Consider the following 22,428-nt stretch of genomic DNA (forward strand, 5'->3'; position numbering starts at 1 on the left):
CGAATTCAATAGGGTTCTGACCAGAATGTCTTTACATCTCCAGCCAGCAAACTGACTGAATCATCATGCTTAGAACCTCTAGAGTCATTACAGGTTCATATCCCAGAAATATCCACTCAAGCCCTCCTTCCTGGAGAGAAAACTAAAGGGCATCTATAGGAGGGGGATGAGGATATAGGGAGGGGGATGAACAGGTGAGAAGGGATGTAAAAAATATTTTCAAACAAAATTGACATGCAACGTACTAACTTACACCTTGAGCACGGCACTTATTCATTGTTCCCTCTCCCCAGTTCTTTGTTAGCACATTGTCTATTTGAGACTATGCTCTTTGGGGTACGAACCATGATTTCGTGCGAGTCTGAGGTGCCCGGCACAGCATGGCTCCCTATTGCTTGCAAACCCCTGATCGCCCACTTCATTTTAAGTGATCTCCCACAGCATGCATGGGTTCCTTATGCTTAACAATTTGTCCCAACTTGTATTTAGCTCAGGCGAGGTCTACACTAAAAAAGTTAAGAAAAATCTACACTCTTGAGCAATGTAGTTAAGCTGACCTAAGCCCAGGTGTAGACAGCACTAGGTCTACGGAAGAACTGTTCTGTTGACCTAACTCCTGCTTCTCGGGGAGATGGATTAACCACAGCAATGGGAGAACCCCATCCTGTCACTGCAGGGAGTGTCTACACTGCAGCGCTACCATGGCAGCATTTCTAGTGAAAACAGAGCCTTAGACTTAGGTTACCTTCCCCAAGCCTGAAGAAGGCTGAGGTTTTAGCACTAGGCAGGGAGAGGACAGATTGTACTTCAACGATATTCCAGGGGGAAACCACAACTGGAATTTGGACAGGACAGGTTGGAGAGAAGGTTGGACAGGTGCTCCTTATGGTGTTGCTTCTCCGTGGAAGAGGAGTGCAGCTGCAGCAATCTGTTTCACTTTACACAAAGCAAGAGCAGCTCTTAAGGATCCAGCAATTTCCCAATCAAGCCCGCAATCCACCGAAATTTGATCTCCAATGTCTCAGGTCATTGTTAAAAGATTTTAGTCCCCTAAGAGTTGTTATTTTCCAAAAGTATGGAGGAGCCAGGAACAGCTAACACAAAAATCAGTCAAGCCAGACAATAGATGGCACCTAGCTGTTCTCCTGGTTAGCCAACTGGCATTCTTCCTTCTAAGCAAAGAGGACTTTGCTCTAGCTGGGCTTAATTTTAAAAAGCAGCTTCTGCTCCCTCCTCCATGCCTGAAGCTGAACAGAAAACACAGGGAAGTTTTCACCCATATTAACAAAGCTTTAACTAATCTTAAGAACTAAGAATGGCCATACTGGGATCAGACCAATAGTCCATCTAACCTAGCATCCTGTCTTCCGACAGTGGCCAGTGCCAGGTGCTTCAGAGAGAATGGACAGAACAGGTCATCATCAAGTGATCCATCCCCTGTCACCCATTCCCACCTTCTGGCAATCAGAGACTAGGGACTCTTCAGAATCTTGCAGAGGATTAATGAAGTTTCTTTATAAAGTTTTAACCTCTCTCTCCAGAAGCGTGGCTTGAACTACCAAAACAAGTCACTCTTTTGCTGTGAAAGCCATGGATCTTTTTATTAATTTCAGAACCAAATATGTTATAAAGTTTCTCCCCAGTGATGTCATGCCAAGATCTCAGAGCAAGCCAAACACTGAATAAAGCCTCAATACCCCTATTGGCTCAAGGTCTCTCTCTAGAGAGTGCCCCAATATGAAAAAAATTTGGTAGAGAGGTTGAGCGACTGGTTCAAAGTAACAATGGCAGGGCTGGGAGAACAGAACTCCGGCACCCTGGCTTAGTTACCATTAGACAACCTCCAGTCTGGTTTGGAAGCTACAATAATGCTGACAAGTTTGGTGCAGAGTCTGGAATCAAGCCAGGGATATGGATTCTTCCCCTACTTTTCTACCATCACACCAGACTCCCACTTGCTGTCTCCAAGGGAAACGCTTGAATTTCTTGAAGAGCCAAGCACTCACATGGAACTTCACACAGGGGAGAAAATACATTTTTGTTTAAAATACCAAGAAAGTTTAAAGCATTTGTTTCTCTTATATACACAAGAATGTCACTCTGCCTCTCAATGTCCCAACCATCCAGGCCACGTCAAATTACTGCCACTTCTTGCTTTAGTTAGTATATCTAAGATCCATCCTTCTTTCTCCCTACAGACCCCCCCCAAAAAAACAACCACCCACCATCCTTTCATCCAGGGTCACATCCCCCAGCCAGATGGTTTCAGCCTCCTCCTTTTTGGCCCTCTAACCACTCATCTGTCAATTGACACAAAAAGACAGCAACCAAGTTACATTCTTGCCCAGATGACCCTCCCCACTTTGAATTGGCTCACCAAATCAAAGATCAGGCTTCTTGTCTTCAAGGCCCTGCATAACTCTTCGGCCATTTTGTCCTTTGCTTCTCCAGCAGCTACCTTCAAACCTCCCATGCCACTGTCTAGGCAAGAAGTGCCCTGCCTTAGGAAGTTCACAGCACTGCTATACTCTCTCCATTCAAATCCCTCTGGAAGACCTAACACTCCACAACGTCTGAGGACAGTGATCTGGGCAAGAATGTAACTTGGCTGCTATCTGTGTGTGTCAATTGGAAGGGTGAAGATGAGTGGTTAGAGGTCCAAAAAGGAGGAGGTTGCAGCCATCTGGCTGGGAACCGTGACCCCAGATGAAAGGTTTTTATGCTGTAGGGAAGAAGGATGGATATTAGATGCACTAACTAGCTACAAGAGGCACAACTGCAGGGTAATCTGGGATTGTGTTTACAAAAGTATGAGCTCTCTAACACAGCTTCCATAAAGAAGGTTGCTTTGAGACATACAAATCCCACACTTCACCCCCACCTATGCCTGTTTTTCTAACTGACATTAGACGCTTCTGAAAGCTTACACACGTTTCAGGAAGAATCATGACTAAACAAGTCCGTTTAAACTAGCTCTCTCTTGGTTTCTATCGGAAGGAACCTAACCTTGCAGGATTAGTTTATTTGTACAGCACTTTCAAGATGTGAAGCACTAAACAAGGGACTGATCCAAAGTTCAAGTCAATGGGAGTCTTTACACTGATTTCACTTTGGATCAAACTCTAATTGCTTAGATTACCAGATGAAAAGCAATGGGGGGGGGGGAGGAGTCAATCCTGTTTTCATTAAAATATCCCCAATAATTAAACCTTTAGGGGGTGGGAAAGTGAGAATGTAGCTTTTACTGATGGAATGGTTCAGGAACAGAAGGAATTCTGTAGGACATGCTGAAGTTTCAGTGGGTCTTCAAGATCACAAAAAAACCCCAATCTTTTCAAAGCAGTAGGGAAGAATTATTTTTTGGTCTTCCCCCTCCGAAAGACAGAAGTACTGTACTCCCTTAACTTCATCTTCTATTTAGAAAGACAAGTGCTACCCTCTAGTGGAAATGTTTAAAAAAACCAGGCTCACAGATCCCAAAGCAGGGGATGAAATAAAGGAAGGATGATGGTAGAATCTCAGAACTTCAAACTGAATATCAGGAATACACTAAGTAATTTCTGAATCCATGATCTAGAAATAGAGTTTTGGGGCCGGATTCTATTCTTTAGGACCTATGCAACCCCAAATGGATGAGACTGCTGGCTGGGCATTTCCAGCTAAGGATCCTTGATTCAAAACACTTCCCCCATCCAAGTGCAAAGCAACCTTGAGTAGTCAACATTTAGAATGTGCTGAAAAGGCTTACGTATTCTCCTAGAGAGGCAGGTTGAATGGGTGCCTCACCAATGAGTTGCAGAGTGAAATTTTTACTTTTGCTGAGTAGGAAGAGCTTGTGGATACTGATCTATTTGTTACCTAATGATTTCATGACATTTTTAATATGAAAGCTAATCTCTAGCACAGGGATTCTCAAACTAGGGGTCAGGACCCCTCAGAGAGTCATGAGTTTACTACCTGGGGGATGGGGGGGAGGGTCGCGAGCTGTCAGCCTCTACCCCAAACCCCACTTTGCCTCCAGTATTTATAATGGTGTTAAATATATAAAAAAGAGTTTTTAATTTATTGGGGGGGGGGGGTCGCACTCAGAGGCTTCTTATGTTGAAGGGGTCACCAGTACAAAAGTTTGAGAAACACTGCTATGACTGACAGGTACCTCTGAGAATTAACTATTCATCTGAATCACAGAACTGGAAGGGACCTTGAGAGGTCATCTAGTCCAGTCCCCTGCACTCTAGGCAGGACTAAGTATTATATCTAAGTATTAAAGTATCTTCTTTGAATGCACCCAGTGTTAGTTCCATTAGCCTGAATCTTCCAGTAAACATCAGAAGCGTGAACTTGCTGTGTCTTTTGTGCAAAGATGATATAGAAATATTGGAGGGAAAGGAAGAGGATCGGGTAGTCCTACACCTACCATACTCTCCAAAGGCTAGGCATGTGTACTTCCGATGCTCCACAAGCCAGGAGACAACCTTCACACCGAACCAGATCAGCAGCATCCCCAGTGTGGCATCGAGGATGAAATTCATTAGGTAGCTAACAGAAGGGGGAGAAAACACCCTGTGTAACACTTGAAGATTCAGGCTCAGCTGGGTTCTTAGCTCCCAGGGAATCAGAATAGATTCTGATAGATACTTTGGAAATCCCCATTCAGATAAGACGAGCTTCATTATATTCAGCAGTCCCAATTCTCCTTCCCTGTATATTGGTGAGACAATGAAATAACTGCATTAAAGCCAACAGTGCTGTTGGCATAGAATCTATATAAGTGAGAAGCCACAAATGAAAGGAGAATTGGGTCCAATGCCTCCCCTGTTCCCCCGCACCTCCCTCTCCTCCCACAACTCATCTGTAAAGTTCTAAGAAGATTCTGTTCATGATATATTACAGGATCAAATTAGCCTGAGAATATCTTCTGTGGCATTTAGGAAATCAGTATCCAGTTTTGATTTATTGTATAGTCATGAACGGTGTGAGATTTTCTTTTCAGAACCCCAAAGAGTGCCTTAAGATAAAGCCCAATTAATGAATATTTCAATATCTAATCTTTCCATCTTTTAATCTATAACCACCTTGGGAACACTTTAGCAAATCTTCCCTCCCCATACACACTGGCTTATCACTGCACTGTTACTCAGTGTTAAGAGTAATTCTCTGGGATTTCAGTAGCCTCATACATGTTTTAAAGTTGCACATGTGCTTAAGATTTTTAGAGGATTGGGGACTAGGCTTTGTATATTTTCTGACACAGAGTCCATGGACAAAGCCTTGAGACACTAAATTACCTTGTTCAGGGCTCAGATTACATGGATGTAAGTATTTCTATAGTCCCTAACATTAGGGTTATCAACTGTCTAATCACACAAACTCAAACACCCTGCCCCTTCCCTAAGGACCCCCCTTCTCCAAGGCCCTGCCTCACTCACTCCATCCCCTCCTCCCTCCGTCTCGCACACTCACTCCCTTTCACTGGGCTGGGGCAGGGGGTTGAGTTGCGGGAGGGGGTGCAGGCTCTGGGCTGGGGCCGAGGGGTTCGGAGTGTGGCAGGGGGCTGAGCCTGGGGCAGAAGGTTGGGGTGCAAGCTCTGGGAGGGAGTTTGGGTACATGAGGGGGCTCAGAGCTGGGGCCAGGAGTTGGGGTGCAGGAGGGAGTGTGGGGGTGTGGGCTCTGAGAGGGAGTTTGGGTGCAGGAGGGGACTCTGGGCTGGGGTGCAGGAGGGGGTCAGGGGTGCAGGCTCTGGCTGGGCAGCACTTACCTCGGGTGGCTTCTGGTTGGCGGTGTAGCGTGGCTAAGGCAGGCTCCCTGCCTGCCCTGGCCTTGAGTGGCTCGCGGAAGCAGCCAGCCAATGGGAACCGCGGGAATGGTGCTTGTAGGCAGGGGCAGCATGTGGAGACCCCCTGCCCCCACCGGTGGCCGCAGGGGCCTGCTGGCTGCTTCCTGGAGCCGCTGGGCCTAGGGCATGCGGAGAGCCTGCCTTAGCCCCTCTGCACCGCCAGACTTTAAGCGGGCTAAAATCACCCGGACTGGCTTCAGTAACCTCCAGGAGATAGAGCCCGATTCCGGGAGACTCCCGGCGAAGCGGGAGGGTTGGCAACCCTACCAAACACTGACATATATGTTAAGGAAGTGGGGGGAACAGAGCTCTGCTGCGCTTTTTTGTTTAAACTATAAAGAATCACAGACTTTGCAGATACTCTATTAGAATCGTAGGTTCAACTTTGGGCCAACACCATTTAAAGAGATACTACCAATTTTTTTCTGAGGCAAGTGTTTTTTGTTTTTGTTTTTGTAAAGGCTATAGCTGGGTTTTCAGAGATTCTAAAGCCGGACGGGACCATTGCGATCGTCTCGTCTGACCTCCCGTATACCAAAGGCCAGAGAAGTTTCCAAGAATTCTAATGGAGTTAGTCAAAACCACTGAGGAGGAGTTAAGTCTAGTATGAATAAAGGATTTGTGGTAAAAGAAAGGCAAACTCTTTCTTTTGATTTACACCCCTCCCCCAGCCTTCAACAATAGTGTGAATGCAAACGCTAGTGCAGGAGAGCCAGAAAGTGACACTGAATGAAAACCAGATGGAAAAACAAGAGTAACAGATTTCAACACACCTTTATGGCTTTAACAGTATGAAGTACTAACAGCACAGGTAAAGGCAGACATTTTAAACTAGGATTCTCCTCTATAAGGCCTGATTTCAGAACGTCAGACGTGCAAGAGACAATTACACATTTAGCTTGCATATGTGCCAAATGCAATTACAATGTGCAAATACATTGTCCATCAATATGTGTATGGCACTTTACTCTGAGACCTATGGACACTGTACAAGGACTGGGAAGACCTTCCCTCTTCTGCCCCAAACAGGTCACACAGCAAGTCAGTGTCAGAGCTGGCCACAGAGCCCCTATCTCCAGAATCTCAGCCACCGGACAGCACTGCCTCCCAGACAACTGCATCGGCACTCCAGGAGCGCAGCTGCCCGTTCATTTTTGCACTTCCAGTGGAGTGCCAGATACTCTGGATGCCCCAGATGCCTCCACCCAGACGAGAAACACAGACTGGTAGATCGGAATGAACAGCATTCAGAGGATCTAAGTCAGTGTCTGTTTCTATAGTAGAGACAATAGATGCAACTAGAGAACATTAATGCAAGTCCCAACTAGAGAACATTAATGCAAGCGTAACACCGAGAGACCCTGGGCGTCGGCGGGAAGGATCGAACCTGGGACCTCTGGAGTTTAGTGCATAAGCCTCTACCTCATGAGCTAAAAGCCAACCAGCTGTTAGCTAAGGCTGTAGAGCAAACTCATTAATCTCTAAGTGGTCTCGGTGCCACTAGATGGGACAGAACACCACACCCAGAAGGTGTGTGGGTTACACAAGCACACTGCTATACTCACAGAGAGCAGGGATCTTCTGCAGTATGACCCGACAGGAAAACATTAGCAAAATGGATGAAGAGGGCACCTATTGCTTGCTTGGAGGTATCATAAAACCTGAAAAGAATAGATGCAACAACCTTTCCTATAGCAGCAGTAGAGTATTAGCTGGCACACGAATCACACTTGCGAAGGTGGGGACCTCAGATCAAGTCTGGCACAAGGAGCTTTTGTAATCCACAGGAGGGATTCCCAGAAGCCCTCACTGAAGTAAATGGGAGCAGAGGTAGGCCGGTGCCAAGTGCTTTTGAAAAACCCACCCCCACAAGGAGCAGCACGCGCGACTCATGGATTTACACCATTACCAAACATTCACTTCAGAGAGTTCACTGGACATGAGCCCCCAGCTCACGGAATGCAGCATTAGTGAGGGCGCTATTAGGAAACAGGGTGGGGATGGGGCAGGAGCATTCAGCCTACATAAGCCCATTCAGCCTGAGACTGCCAGCAAGAAGGAAGTCAGTGCCAACTGTGATGGTGGTTTTCCCATTTGCATACTGGGAACGGGACTGAATCACCAACTTTGTTCAGAGCCCATGTGAGATGACATGAGACTGTGAAATCTTTTGGTTACTACTGATCTGGGCCGGATTTCAGCTGGTATCTTAGTGATGAGAGGTTCTCCTGCACGGCCATGAGGCCATTCAGTCCTTGATATTAGACCTGCTTATACAGCTCTTAGCTACAAATGCACAGGTGTAACAGGCTTCTTAACTTGGCTCTCACTGCAGCGTAACGAACGGTATGTTGGGAACTGCATAAAGCTTTCTGGAGCTAATGAGTTGTTAGTGAGCTGGTAATGCCTGGAGACTTCTCAACTAACAGTAAAAGGTACTAAACAGGGCCAAATACACCGCAGCATTGAGGATTACAATAGTGCAGTTAATTTCATCCATACTGTGATGGGAACATTATAGGAAGTAACACCACCGAGAATTTCAGTCTGTTCACGGTTTCCACGTTAAACATTTAGGAACAGGAAGGACCTAGAAGCCCATTAATTATCAGAGTAAACATAAAAAGCCGTTCGGAGAGACAGAATCTATTCCCCTTAGTTCAGAGCTTTTAAAAAAAGCTATTTCTCACCATATCCTCCAGGGACGCCTCTCTTCTTTTGGTTCCTGAAAGCGCTTTACTGTAAAGACAGACAATTAAAGGGCGGAATTACAAGGAAATGAGACCCTACTGTATAATTGGACTAAGCAGCAAGATTAGAAGGTAGGTTGATTAAGACAAACCCTGATATTTCTTTAGAGTCTGTTTTGCCTCTGTTATACTCAGCCCAAGACACACCAAGGCCTTCTCTAACCTAGGATAAAAGGGTTATCCATACATTTAAGCAATCTAGTGTAGACTTTAACAAATGCGACAATGGTCACATGAGAACCATGGGGAGAGCCTCAAGCAGGGGTGGGCAAACTATGGCCCGGGGACCACATCCGGCCCTTCAGACGTTTTAATCTGGCCCTCGAGCTCCCGCTGGGAAGCAGCATCCAGGGGTTTCCCTGCTCCGGCGCTCCAGCCAGGGAGCAGGGTCAGGGGCTTGCCCTGCTCCATGCATGCTGTGGCTCCGCGCAGCTCCCAGAAGCAGTGGCATGTCCCCACTCTGTTATACCAATAAAATAAAAACCAGCAGGATCTTATTAAAGGGAAAAAGGCAAAATACCACATTTACTGTGAATACAGAAAGAATCATAGTAAGCAGTTAGTTCTAGTTATAACATTCCATTCAATCTCATATTTATTCACACATTCATTCATACAAACACACACACACACACACACAGGTTCTGCAAGGTTGTTATCATAGTTACCAGCCTTAGAGTTGCTCGTGCCAAGCCACTGGCCAGGTGGCCTGGACATGAGGAGGGAGCAGGGCCTTGTCAGATGCTCATCTGATGCTCCTGGAAGTTGGTTTGCAGAATCAGACCCCAAAGTTCTCACTTTTTAGAGTCTATTTTTATAGGAATTTCTTCCTATGGCAGTCTATGGGAATTGCTTCATCATGCTGTTGCTGAATCAATCAGCAGATAGCACATTCCTGACAGCTCCAAGATGTTATCTTGTTCTTTGGTTCTCCCATTCTTGAGGCTGTTGGGTGGATTCCAGTCTGCCCTCCGGGGGTCCTCTGGTTATTTCCACTTGACGCCTTCTTCAGCCGATGGACACTGGATTCTTAGGCTGGCACCTCCCTGATCATTCAGTTATTATCCACACCAAGCATCCATCCACATACATCCTCTATCTCTATTTTAATCACAATTGTTAATACAACAAAAGGGCGGGGAGTCTCTGGGTGCTGTTTCTGTTGTTAGAGTATTGTTTTGAGTGTTGTTTAGAGTGTTGTTAGAGTATTGTTTTGAGTCTCTCTCTCTGTGAATTGCTTTGAGAACAGACTCTGTCTTAGAATGTACTAACACAATTAGCAGCTTGCAAGTTTCACACACAGAGGGAGAGAAACAGTACCAAAAACCAAGAGACCTTTTAATTAGTAATACCCTGGAATTTAAACTATGGGGAATCAAACTCATTTGTGATTTTAATACAGAACTTCTTTAATATGATCCAACACCTCCGGTTCCTACATGTAGGGGCAGCCAGGGGGCTCTGCACGCTGCCCCTGCCCCAAGCGCTGCCTCCGCAGTTCCCATTGGCCATGAACCGCGGCCAGCGGGAACTGCAAGGGCAACGCCTGTGGATGGGGTAGCACGCAGAGCTGCCTGGCAGCGCCTCCGTGTAGGAGCCGAGGGGAGACATGCCGCTGCTTCTGGGAGCTGCTTGAGGTAAGCGCCACCTGGACCCTGCACCCTTGACCCCCTCTCATGCCTCGACCCCCTCTCGTACCCCAACCCCCTGCCCCAAACTTCATCCCCCTCCCGCCCTCCAAACCTTGGTCCCAACCCAGAGCACCCTCCTGCACCCCCAACCTCTCATCCCACACCCCCACCCAGAGCCGCACCCCAACCCCCAATTTCATGAGCATTCATGGCCCGCCATACAATTTCCATACCCAGATGTGGCCCTCAGGTCAAAAAGTTTACCCACCCCTGGCCTAGAGTCTACCATTTAGATTTGGCCAAGACGGGAGACTCAGAGCCAAGCCACGGGATCCAGTTGAGCTTTGCAAGCTGGAGCATGAGTAGAGACACGAGAACTGATGATACACCTATAAAACTATCAGACAGTTAACACCAGAAATATGCTCACTAGCTTGGCTCAGGCTCTGCCACACGGAGTCAGGCATGCCGCTGACCCCAGGTGCGTGCTGTTATTAGCTTGCCTACTTTTAAACATAGCACTGCAATTTCAAGGATATGAAGGATGTGAGCGCAGTATTTCTTGCCACAAAAAACTGGACGTTAGCAGACAACCCTACAGTGGCAGCTGGCTGCACTGGGTTACCTCGGACGTCTAGGATTTTATCAGTCTAATCTGAGCTATAGAACTTCTGATTCCCATTCCTAGCTCCCGGTAGTCTCTTTAAGCCTCAGAGATGGTGACCGGATTACCACTGTTACCCTATTAAGTTCCTAAATGTCAGTTAAAGATGGTTTCTAATTGGGAGTGAGAAAAATGATTCAGAAGAGAGACAGACACCTGGCCCACTCCAAAATGAAGTGAATTTTAGCACTATAAACCTCCAAAAAAATGGAAAGTAACGTTTTAAAGCTACAAGCTTGATTTAAGTCATGGGAGCCATCATCAATATGTTATCCAACTCGTGCATAATAGGAGTTAACAAATGGTTGACTGCGACTGAGCATGCAGCATGTACAGTGAGGGCAAGTTCATCTTGATAAGAACAATTTCATTTTCACATCTCCCAAGTCTGAAAGCGGAGGGGTTTGTATTTAAAATACGTCACTGCCGCAGGACGGAAGCGACATACTGGACTAAACCAGGGGCATGGCAGAACAGCTCCTGAAGGCCAATAACCATCAAGCTGGTGTTACTAAAATCAGCGCAGAGAAGCATTTACAATCGGTGGGAGCTAAACTTAAGTGAAGACACTCCCACAGCTAGGTCGATGTAAGGCAGCTTACATCGACCTAACCATGTAGCGTAGACCAGGCCCAAGAGCATGTTCAACCTGTCGGTCCACTTGGGAGATAGGTATCCACATCCTGTTTTAAAGAGAGGAAATTAAATCAGAGAGCTTAAGTGACTGGCCCCAGGTCACACCAATAGTCAGTGGCAGAGCTAGGAATATACTGAATTTCTCCAGACTCCCAGCCTGGTATTGTAACCCCTTGCCAACATTCCTTTCTCATGTATAAACAAAGGGCGCAGCGATACACAGATTCTCACTTGAGACTCTCCTGGAAAAGAGAACTAGGTTAAGGGTGGAGTGGATGCAAGATGCAGTTGTAGTGCAGATCAACACTTGTCTGGGCACAGGTAATGGGATTTTGCGTTCATTTCAGAGAGTGCTCATGCACACAGACTACATCACTATGCTTCCCTTGTCAGCCCTGGAGGGAGAGGGAATTACATTAGCATAGGGAGAACCTGCGAAAGCAGCAGGATCAGGGAGAGATGGAGAAAGACTTCCTCAAATACAGATGGATGTTGCAGTTGAGAAGCTGATGTCCGTAGCTGTGCTAAGCTGGCTTCAAACGTGTTACCTCATCTGAGGTGCCTGCTTTCCATAAGGTGGTTCCACTGCAAAGGTCTCCAGAAGTGCCTCACACTCACGTACCCCCCCAGAGACTGGAGTTTTGAGCCATCTACTTCAACTGCACACCGGAAGTTAGACAGACATACGTGTGTGTGTCTGTCTGTCTTCGGGCTGGCTGGCACATACCGCTCTTGTGCTTCCTCCCACAACTCCCAGAGGAGGAGGCCATTCTCAGTGATTTTCCTATTGATGAAGACTGAAAGTTATCGAACAACTGCAGAAATTCATTTCTAGCCCAGCCACTTATCACTGCTCCCACGTTTATCATCCAGGGGGGGCTCTGTGCAGATACGTTCCAAGGTAGTAATGGGCTAGAGGCACGTTTGGACTGGAAAAACTGTTTGTCAAGATTGTTTTGGCTTGTACTGTACATGGCGACACAAGCATTGTAAGGTGGTCTCAGAAAGGGCAAAGTCGATATCCCAAAGAGCTTACAGAAATTGTCCGAGTCGATGTTTGTGCAGTGCTTAGCAGAATGTGTTATGGCCCCTAGGTCCCAGTACAAATGGTAACTACCTGACAATCTGAAAGCAGTGAGTATAGCATCAGATCCAAAAACTATGGCCTTCCAACTAAGTCATATGAATCAGGAAGTTTATTCTAAAGAGAAAGTCAGTAATTAAACACAGAAGTTGGTCTGATTTAGTCAGTGTTGGTCCTGCTTGATTTAGTCGGTGTTGGTCCTGCTTTGAGCAGGGGATTGGACTAGATGACCTCCTGAGGTCTCTTCCAATCTTTATCTTCTATGATTCTAAGATGGATCACAGCAGGCCGTTTGTTTTGAAAAGCTTTGCCAGCTTGAAGGGGGACCCCAACACAGTTATTTGGAGTCAGTGATTGTTTTCCTTCCAGGTCAGAAAGTTTCAGACACTACAACTACCAAAAAAAAGTGTTGCCCCCCTCTCATCCCATTTCCCAGGGGTGTACTCCAGCTGAGCCTTCAGTGATAGATTGATGGATAGTGCCATCTAGTGGGAGGCTGGGTGATGCCATGTCACCAGGATACCAACACACGTGAGCATCAGTGAATAAGCATGATGTATAATCCCATTAGAGAAGATATTGCTAGGGGATATACGGTGAACTCTAATAGCTGAACCCTTATCAATGTACTAGACGTGCCGGCTGAAGTAGCTAGGCATGATTATTAATTATATTAGCAATGGTCAAGTAGTTACTAAGCTGATGACAGAAGGAGTCTGAACAGGCCTTAAAGTGGGGATAAGACCGGCGACCTTGAAGCCACTGTACTTAGGCGCTGCAATCTACTTGCTTTTCAAAACATTAGAAGATTCAAAATAGGTATGTGCTGAAACCGCTGCCTATCATGCCATCAAACACTGTCTCATTTTCTTGTACTCCCCCATCCACCTGTTGTCTCTTCTCTTATACGTTGGTTGTAAACTCTTTGGGGAGGGGGGTAAGCACCATCTTATTATGTGTTTGTGCAAAACCTGCACCAGGGTTCATCACTAGGAATCTTATCATGATACCTGCAGAGATCTGCAAGCATGGAACAGGGAAGTAAGTGACGCTGGGAAATTCTGTCCTCAACTTTCAACGGAGGCTCTCAGAAATGCTTTACTCACCCTCACAGTAGAGGAGCAAGGATAAGTTATTTGAGGTTTGTAAAGAGTATCCTTGTTCTAGAGACTGTGGCACAGGGAAATTCAGTGATTTATCCAAAGTCAGATAGGAAGTCTGTAGGCAAAGCCACCTTGATTGCACTCTTTGCATGCCAAGGCAATATAGATATGTCATAATAAATACCAGCAGTGGTAATGATTGGAGATCTGGGTAGCCAGACTCCTAACCTTGGGTTCCAACTACTAGTCAAGCCTCACCCTCTGCATTTTTCCATAAGGTAGGAGATTTTGTTGACAGGAACAGATGATTTGCCACACTGTATCAGTCAGAAGTCCATCTAATCCTGTAATACATTAACAGTAGCCACTACCAAATGCTCCAGAGGAAGGTGCAAAGAACCCTTGTAATCAACAATTATGGCATAATCTGTCCATATGGGAAGTTATTTCCTAACCTTCCCCACCACCACTGAGTGGACCTCAGGTATTTTTCTTCTCTCCTAGTGTTGCCCACTCGTGATTTTGTTGAGTCTTGCAATTTGGTGTTTTTAGAGCCCCAGCTCTCAGAATCTTGTGATTAATAGACAGATTTTACTTTCATAAATTTCTAGCCCTCATAGTTAGGGGAAAAAGCCTGAAAATGTGACCCCTGAAGGCTCAAAACACCAGAAGGCAAATAAAGATTCTAAAGATCTGTCATGGTTCCTTCCCCACTCTGAACTCTAGGGTACAGATGTAGGGACCTGCATGAAAACCTCCTAAGCTTACTTTTACCAGCTTAGGTTAAAACTTCCCCAAGATACAAACTATTTTACCTTGTGCTCTTGGACTTTATCGCTGCCACCTCCAAACGTCTAACAGATATATAACCGGGAAAGAGCCTGCTTGGAAACGTCTTTTTCCCCAAAATCCCCTCTTACCTTTACACCCCCTTTCCTGGGGAAGGCTTGATAAAAATCCTCACCAATTTGCATAGGTGAACACAAACCCAAACCCTTGGATCTTAAGAACAATGAAAAAGCATTCAGATTCTTAAAAGAAGAATTTTAATAGAAGTAAAAAAGAATCACCTCTGTAAAATCAGGATGGTAAATACCTTACAGGGTAATCAGATTCAAAACATAGAGAATCCCTCTAGGCAAAACCTTAAGTTACAAAAAGACACAAAAACAGGAATCTACATTCCATTCAGCACAGCTTATTTTATCAGCCATTTAAAGGAATCAGAATCTAACGCATATCTAGCTAGATTACTTACTAAGTTCTAAGACTCCATTCCTGTTCTGTCCCCGGCAAAAGCATCACCCAGACAGAGAGAGAGGGGCTTTGTTTCTCCCTCCCCCCAGCTTTTGAAAGTATCTTGTCTCCTCATTGGTCATTTTGGTCAGGCGCTAGTGAGGTTATCCTAGCTTCTTAACCTTTACAGGTGAGAGTAAGTGATCCCAACATTCAGATGGTGGAGTCTAACTTAGCTGTTACCACTCAAGAAAGATCTTGGAGTCACTGTGGATAGTTCTCTGAAAACATCCATTCAATGTGCAGCAGCCATCAAAAAAAGCTAACAGAATGTTAGGAACCATCAGAAAAGGGATAGATAATAAGACAGAAAATATCACATTGCCTCTATATAAATCCATGGTACACCCACATCTTGAAGACTGTGGGCAGATATGATCGCCCCATCTCAAAAAAAAAAAGATATATTGGAATTGGAACAGGTACAGAGAAGGGCAACAAAAATGACTATGGGTCTAGAACAACTTCCATATGAGGAGAGATTAATAAGACTGTGACTTTTCAGCTTAAAAAAAGAGATGACTAAGGGGGGATATGCTTTTTTTGCCTCTGTCTTCACAGACAAGGTCAGCTCCCAGACTACTGCACTGGGCAGCACAGCATGGGGAGGAAGTGACCAGCCCTCTGTGGAGAAGGAAGTTGTTCAGGACTATTTAGGAAAGCTGGATGAGCACAAGTCCATGGGGCTGGATGCGTTGCATCCCAGAGTGCTAAAGGAGTTGGCGGATGTGATTGCAGAGCCATTGGCCATTATCTTTGAAAACTCATGGCGATCGGGGGAAGTCCCGACGACTGGAAAAAGGCTAATGTAGTGCCCATCCTTAAAAAAGGGAGGAAGGAGGATCCAGGGAACTACAGGCCAGTCAGCCTCGCCTCAGTCCCTGGAAAAATCATGGAGCAGGTCCTCAAGGAATCAATTCTGAAGCACTTAGAGGAGAGGAAAGTGATCAGAAACAGTCAGTCAGCATGGATTCACCAAGGGCAAGTCATTCCTGACTAATCTAATTGCCTTCTACGACGAGATAACTGGTTCTGTGGATGAAGGAAAAGCAGTGGACGTGGTGTTCCTTGACTTTAGCAAAGCTTTTGACGTTGTCTCCCACAGTATTCTTGTCAGTAAGTTAAGAAGTATGGGCTGGATGAATGGACTATAAGGTGGGCAGAAAATTGGCTAGATTGTCGGGCTCAACGGGTAGTGATCAATGGCTCCATGTCTAGTTGGCAGCCGGTATCAAGCGGAGTGCCCCAAGTGTCAGTCCTGGGGCCAGTTTTGTTCAATATCTTCATAAATGATCTGGAGGATAGTGTGGATTGCACCCTCAGCAAGTTTGCAGATGACACTAAACTGGGAGGAGTGTTAGATACACTGGAGGGTAGGGATAGGATACAGAGGGACCTAGACAAATTGGAGGATTGGGCCAAAAGAAATCTGATGAGGTTCAATAAGGATAAGTGCAGAGTGCTGCACTTAGGACGGAAGAATCCAATGCACGGCTACGGACTAGGCACCGAATGGCTAGGCAGCAGTTCTGCAGAACAGGACCTAGGGGTTACAGTGGACGAGAAGCTGGATATGAGTCAACAGTGTGCCCTTGTAGCCAAGAAGGCCAATGGCATTTTGGGATGTATAAGTAGGGGCACTGCCAGTAGATCGAGGGACGTGATCATTCCCCTCTATTTGACATTGGTGAGGCCTCATCTGGAGTACTGTGTCCAGTTTTGGGCCCCACACTACAAGAAGGATGTGGAAAAATAGGAGAAAGTCCAGCGGAGGGCAACAAAAATGACTAGAAGACTGGAACACATGACTTATGAGGAGAGGCTGAGGGAACTGGGATTGTTTAGTCTACAGAAGAGAAGAACGAGGGGAGATTTGATAGCTGCTTTCAACTACCTGAAAGGGGGTTCCAAAGAGGATGGATCTAGACTATTCTCAGTGGTAGCAGATGACAGGACAAGGAGTAATGGTCTCAAGTTGCAGTTGGGGAGATTTAGGTTGGATATTAGGAAAAACTTTTCACTAGGAGGGTGGTGAAACACTGGAACGCGTTACCTAGGGAGGTGGTGGAATCTCCTTCCTTAGAAGTTTTTAAGATCAGGCTTGACAAAGCCCCGGCTGGGATGATTTAACTGGAGATCGGTCCTGCTTTGAGCAGGGGGTTGGACAAGATGACCTTCTGAGGTCCCTTCCAACCCTGATATTCTATGATTCTATTCTATGATATGATAGAGGTCTATAAAATCTTGACTAGTGTGGAGAAAGTGAATAAGGAAGTGTTACTTACTCCTTCACGTAACACAAGAACTAGGGGTCATCCAATGAAATTAATAGGCAGCAGGTTTAAAGCAAACAAATGGAAGTATTTCTTCACACAACTCACAGTCAACCTGTGGAACTTATTGCCAGGGGATGTTGTAAAGACCAAAACAAGAGCAGGGTTCAAAAAAGGACCTCCATGAACTTTTCTAGTTCATCAACGGCTACCAGCCAGGATGGGTAGAGATGCAACCCTATGCTCTGAGTGTCCCTAGCCTCTGTTTGCCAGAAGCTGGGAGTTGACGACATAGGATTGATGACTTGATTGCCTGTTCTGTTCATTCCCTCTGAAACACCTGGCACTGGCCACTGTCAGAAGACCAGATACTGGGCTAGATGGACCATTGGTTGGACCCAGTATGGCCGGTCTTATATTCTTAAGTGCTTCTGTTGACAGTGCACAGGATGGAATGCTTCAAGACGGCATCTAGTAGGCAGATCCCAACCCATTTAGGGCTTAATAGGTCCAATTCAAAGCATTATACGCCACCTAAAAACCAGGCAGCAGGTGGAGATCATGGAACTCTGGTGCCAAGCAAGCAGCCACCTTCTGCACCAGCTTCAGGTATCAGGTTGACTTACTGAGTAGCCCCACAGAGACTACGTTACTGTTCTGCGTTCTAGGTCTCAGAGGTATGGATCACAGTAGCTATCCATGTGTCTAGTGGTTTATTTTTTAATACCGCTGAACTCTTCACCTCAGCGATATCCAGTGGCTGTGAGCTCCACAGGCAAAATATATGCTGCATGAAGCAGAACTGAACCAATAATTAATTCTTCAGTTTGGGAGCCAAACCAGTTTGGTGCTAAACTGATTTATTGGGGTTTCTTACCAAATGAAAAAAAAAATTGTTCTGGGTCAAAACAAAATTTTTCAGCTGACCCAAAATGAATTTCTTTGGGTTTTAAGTGGTTCTTTTAATTTTTTTTAAAAATTAAAAAGTCAAAAGCAAGAAAAAAGAAAAAAACTAAAACTTCAAAACATCATGACAAGGACAAAATGAAGCTTCTTGACTTTTTAAAATTTATTTTTGGCCTCTCAAACGAGATTGAGGTCCCACTACAGAATCGGGTCCCAGACCGGTGGGAAGAGTCCTTTTAGGAACCAAGTAGACATGTCGTGTGAGAACTCCAATTTGCCCTGGACAAGCTGCACCTTGATGGAGGAAAGCACGATGTCTTGATGCTTAAGGTGCAGCAGGTAACCAAGGATGGACTGTAAAGACGACCTTATTGGGGAAATGCCACGCCTCTCCACCAGCAGGCAAACCGCTTCCACTTTGTCAGGCAAGTTTCTCTAATGGAGGGCTTTCTGCTTTCCAAGAGGACTTGCTGTACCTGACTGGAGCAGGTCCTTTTCTCCAGGTTCAGCCAGGCAGCACCAAGCCATGAAGGTGAAGGGAGGGAAGGTTCGGGTGCACGAGCCGACCATGGTCTTGCGAGAGGAGATCAGGGCGGCTGGGCAGTGGCCATGTGGGAGTCACAGCCAGATCCATGAGCATGCCAAACCAATGCTGGTGAGGCCACGCCGGGGCCATCATGATGACTCGCGCCTTGTCTGCTTTGACTTTTGCCAGGATCCTGCTGACCAGCGGAATTGGCGGAAATGTGTACATCAGATTCCCTTCCCATGAGAGAAGGAAGGCGTCGGTGAGGGAATCCCTGCCTAGGCCCTGGAGGGAGCAGAACTGCTGGCACTTCCTGTTCTGCCTGTTGGCAAACAGGTCCATTTGGGGAGTTCCCCACCTTTGGAAGAGTACCTGGACGACTCCGGGTGGAGGGACCATTCGTGGTGGGAGAAGGACCTGCTGAGGCGATCCGCCAGCGCATTCTGGACACCGGGGAGGTGCGACACCTCAAGGTGGATGTCATGCTGGATGACAAAGTCCCACGGTCAGAATGCTTCCTGACAGAGTTGACGAGCAGGCTCCCCCTTGCTTGTTGATGTAGAACATCGAGGCCATGTTGTCCGTGAGCATCTGTACCACTTGACTGGAAAGATGTGGCAGAAAGATTCCACAGGCTAGGTGGACTGCTCTGAGGTCCCTGACATTTATGTGCAACGTCAGCTCTTCTAGGGACCACGTTCCTTGGGTTTGCAGCTCGCCGAGATGCGCTCCCCAGCTGAGGTCGGAGGCATTCAATGTTAGAGATACTGAAGGTCGAGGACTCTCGAATGGAACTCCTTCCAGGACCACCCTCGAGTTGGTCCACACTGCAGGGAGGTAAGTACCTTCAGTGGGATCGTGATGACTTTGTCCAGATGATCCCTGGACTGGAAGAAGACTGTCAGCCACTGTTGGAGAGATCACAACCTGAGCCTCGCATGGCGGACGACATAAGTACATGCCGCCATGTGACCCAACAGCCTGAGGCAGACCTGGGCTGTGGTGAGGGGATACGCAGAGATGCTGGCAACGAGACCTGGACCCTTTACCTAAGTCCTCAGAACGGTGCCAATCACTAGGCGAGCAGCTTGGGCGGTCCCAATAGTGGGGCTGAAGGGACAGGCGCACCTCCATGGGTCTGCACCGCGTCATCAGAGATCAGCGTCTGGAGCCCAACAAGTGGTGCCAAGTCCGGAGCCTGGAACTTCGTTGGGCGGGCCACCCTGTGTCCGAGGTGTGGTAGCTTTGTGTGGGTGAGCACTGGCGGGACACTCCCTGTGGTGAGGAGCGGTGTTGCATTGATGGGGACTGGTGGAAAGGTCCCAGGGCAGGTTTACCCCTGGAATGGGGCACCGCCGTAGCCAGCGTGGGTGGCACCGGTAGCGCTAGGATGTCTAACCTGCTCGACCTGAGCTGGGGCCCAACTCCCGCTTGGAGGCGAGAAGCTGCCCCTCACGGGTCTTTGCTCCCCTCCAGCCCTCTCCTTCCCTTTATGGGATGTAGGGGATCGTCCCCTCCCAGACTTTCTTTGCTTTGACCCAGGTACCGAGGAGGGAGATCGGCATTGGTCCAAATACGGCACCAGCAGAGTGCTCCGCATCAATGGAGCGGTGCTGGGCAGAGTCCGATCTGGATGTCTCCGATGCCAACGCTGACTCCACAAGGAGTGCCAGAGACGTATGTCCCGCTCCTTTTCTGTCCAAGCTTTGAAGCCTTTACACATACGACACTTGTCGCTGATGTGGGTTTCGCTCACGCACCTCAGACAACTACTGTGAGGATCGCTGATGGGCATCGGCTTTTTACAGCGGTCACAGGGTTTGAAGCCTGAGGACCAGGGCATGCCCCATCCCTCGGCTGAGTCCCATCCAGGACTAACTAACTACTACACTAAGTTAAAAATTGTTAATAGTTTTCCCTATCTACAGGAGAAAAGTTTGCAACAATGGTTGAGAGAGAGAAGGTTGCCGAAGCAGATGACATTCCAGCACCATTACTGGCACTAAGAAGAAACTCAGGGTGGGGAGAACTGGTGGCGCCCTTTATACCGCGGCATACAGGCGCCACTCCAGAGGGCGCCACAGCCAGGCCCCTACAGATACCGCTGAGGGAAAAACTTTCAGCACCTGTGCATGTGGCAAGCACACACACGCCTACAATGGAATGGACATGAGCAAACACTCGAAGAACCACCACTATTTGTGCATTTCTCACGGCCACTCCCTTCCACTCAAAGCCAACTTAATGGGTTACCTAGAATGTCCAGCTAGTGCAGCATGCTGCAATTTTTCTTCCAAGAACCACCAACCATGCTACGGATCTGCAATTTGCAATCCTGTCAGCAAGAATCTGGGTCTATTGCAAGCAGTCTTCGAAGCCTTGAATGGGCTCACACCCAGTTACCCACAGAATGGCCCTCTCCATTCCCTTCACTTCACAGCACACTTGGAGCAATCCAGTGGGATGCTTTGGATTATAAACACTAGTGTTCCAACTCATGGGAATATGGCTCATGGCTTTCTCCTGATATTGGCCAGGCCTCACCCTGCTCAGCTTTTGAGCACTGATGCTATTAGAGCCTCATGTGGGATGGACAGTTGGGGATCTCATCTCAACACCCTATGCACCAGAGAGAAAGCAAATTTAATACCGATCAACTCTAAACAGACAACAGCAGATAGAATTCCAGTTTAAGTTGAAACTAAATAAATCTCTATTAGATGATCCACGTGGACCAGGACACTGGACATTAAACTACGTTTGCTGGGCTGGAGACCCAACTTCCAGTCTTCTCTCCCCATGATAGCACTCCTTCAAATTGCTCATCATACAGATCAGTTTGTAAATGCTAGGCCTCATGGTGATTCTAGACTCCAGAGATAGTGAATGACCTGCCAGTTTATCCAGTCAAGCTTTCTAGCATTGTAGCCTCGGGACCCAGCAAAGCATTAGCACATAAGAACGGTCATACTGGGTCAGACCGAAGGTTCATGTAGCCCAGTATCCTGTATTCTAATGCCAGATTACCTCAGAGGGAATGACCAGAGCAGGTAACCAGCGAGTGATCCATCCCCTGTTGCCCATTCCCTTCTGGCAAACAGAGGCTAGGAACACCATCCCTGCCCATCCTGGCTAATAGCCATTGATGGACCTGTCCTCCATTAATTTATCTAGTGCTTTTCTGAACCCTGTTATAGTCTTGGCCTTCACAACATCCTCTGGCAAAAATTTCCACAGATTGACTGAGTTGTGTGAAGAAATACTTCCTTTTGTTTTAAACCTGCTGCCTATGAATTTCATTTGGTGACCCCTAGTTCTTGTGTTATGAGAAGGAGTAAATAACACTTATTTACTTGCTCCACACCAGTCACAATTTTATAGACCTCTATCATATCTTCCCCTTAGTCGTCCCCTTTTTTCCCAACCAGAAAAGTCCCATTCTTATTAATATCTCCTAATACCCCTAATAATTTTTGTTGCCCTTCTCTGTATGTTTTCCAATTCCAATATATATTTTTTGAGATGGGGCGACCACATCTGCACACAGTATCGAAGATCTGGGCGTACCATGGATTTATATAGAAGTAATAGGATATTTTCTGTCTTATCTATCCCTTTCTTAATGATTCCCAACATTCTTTAAGTGCCATTTCCAGTCTAGTTTGGAAACATTCCAAGCTGCCACCACTTCTCTTTGGAGATTATACAGGATTGACACGTTAT

At 46.6% G+C, this 22,428-nt stretch overlaps 1 protein-coding gene across 1 annotated transcript in view; it reads right to left on the reverse strand.

Moving 5' to 3' along the window:
• LOC144259608 (store-operated calcium entry regulator STIMATE-like) overlaps positions 1–22,428 on the reverse strand; it is a 68,907-nt gene that overhangs the window by 26,585 nt on the left and 19,894 nt on the right. The window contains exons 2-4 of the mRNA XM_077807895.1: positions 8,527–8,575; positions 7,402–7,497; positions 4,418–4,539 (exon numbers count right to left, since the gene is read on the reverse strand). Of these exons, the coding sequence (XP_077664021.1) occupies positions 4,418–4,539; positions 7,402–7,497; positions 8,527–8,575 (267 nt within the window). The remainder of the gene's footprint in view (positions 1–4,417; positions 4,540–7,401; positions 7,498–8,526; positions 8,576–22,428) is intronic.

The sequence above is a fragment of the Eretmochelys imbricata genome, chromosome 1 (assembly GCF_965152235.1).
Source record: "Eretmochelys imbricata isolate rEreImb1 chromosome 1, rEreImb1.hap1, whole genome shotgun sequence".
Classification (NCBI taxonomy): Eukaryota; Metazoa; Chordata; order Testudines; family Cheloniidae; genus Eretmochelys; species Eretmochelys imbricata.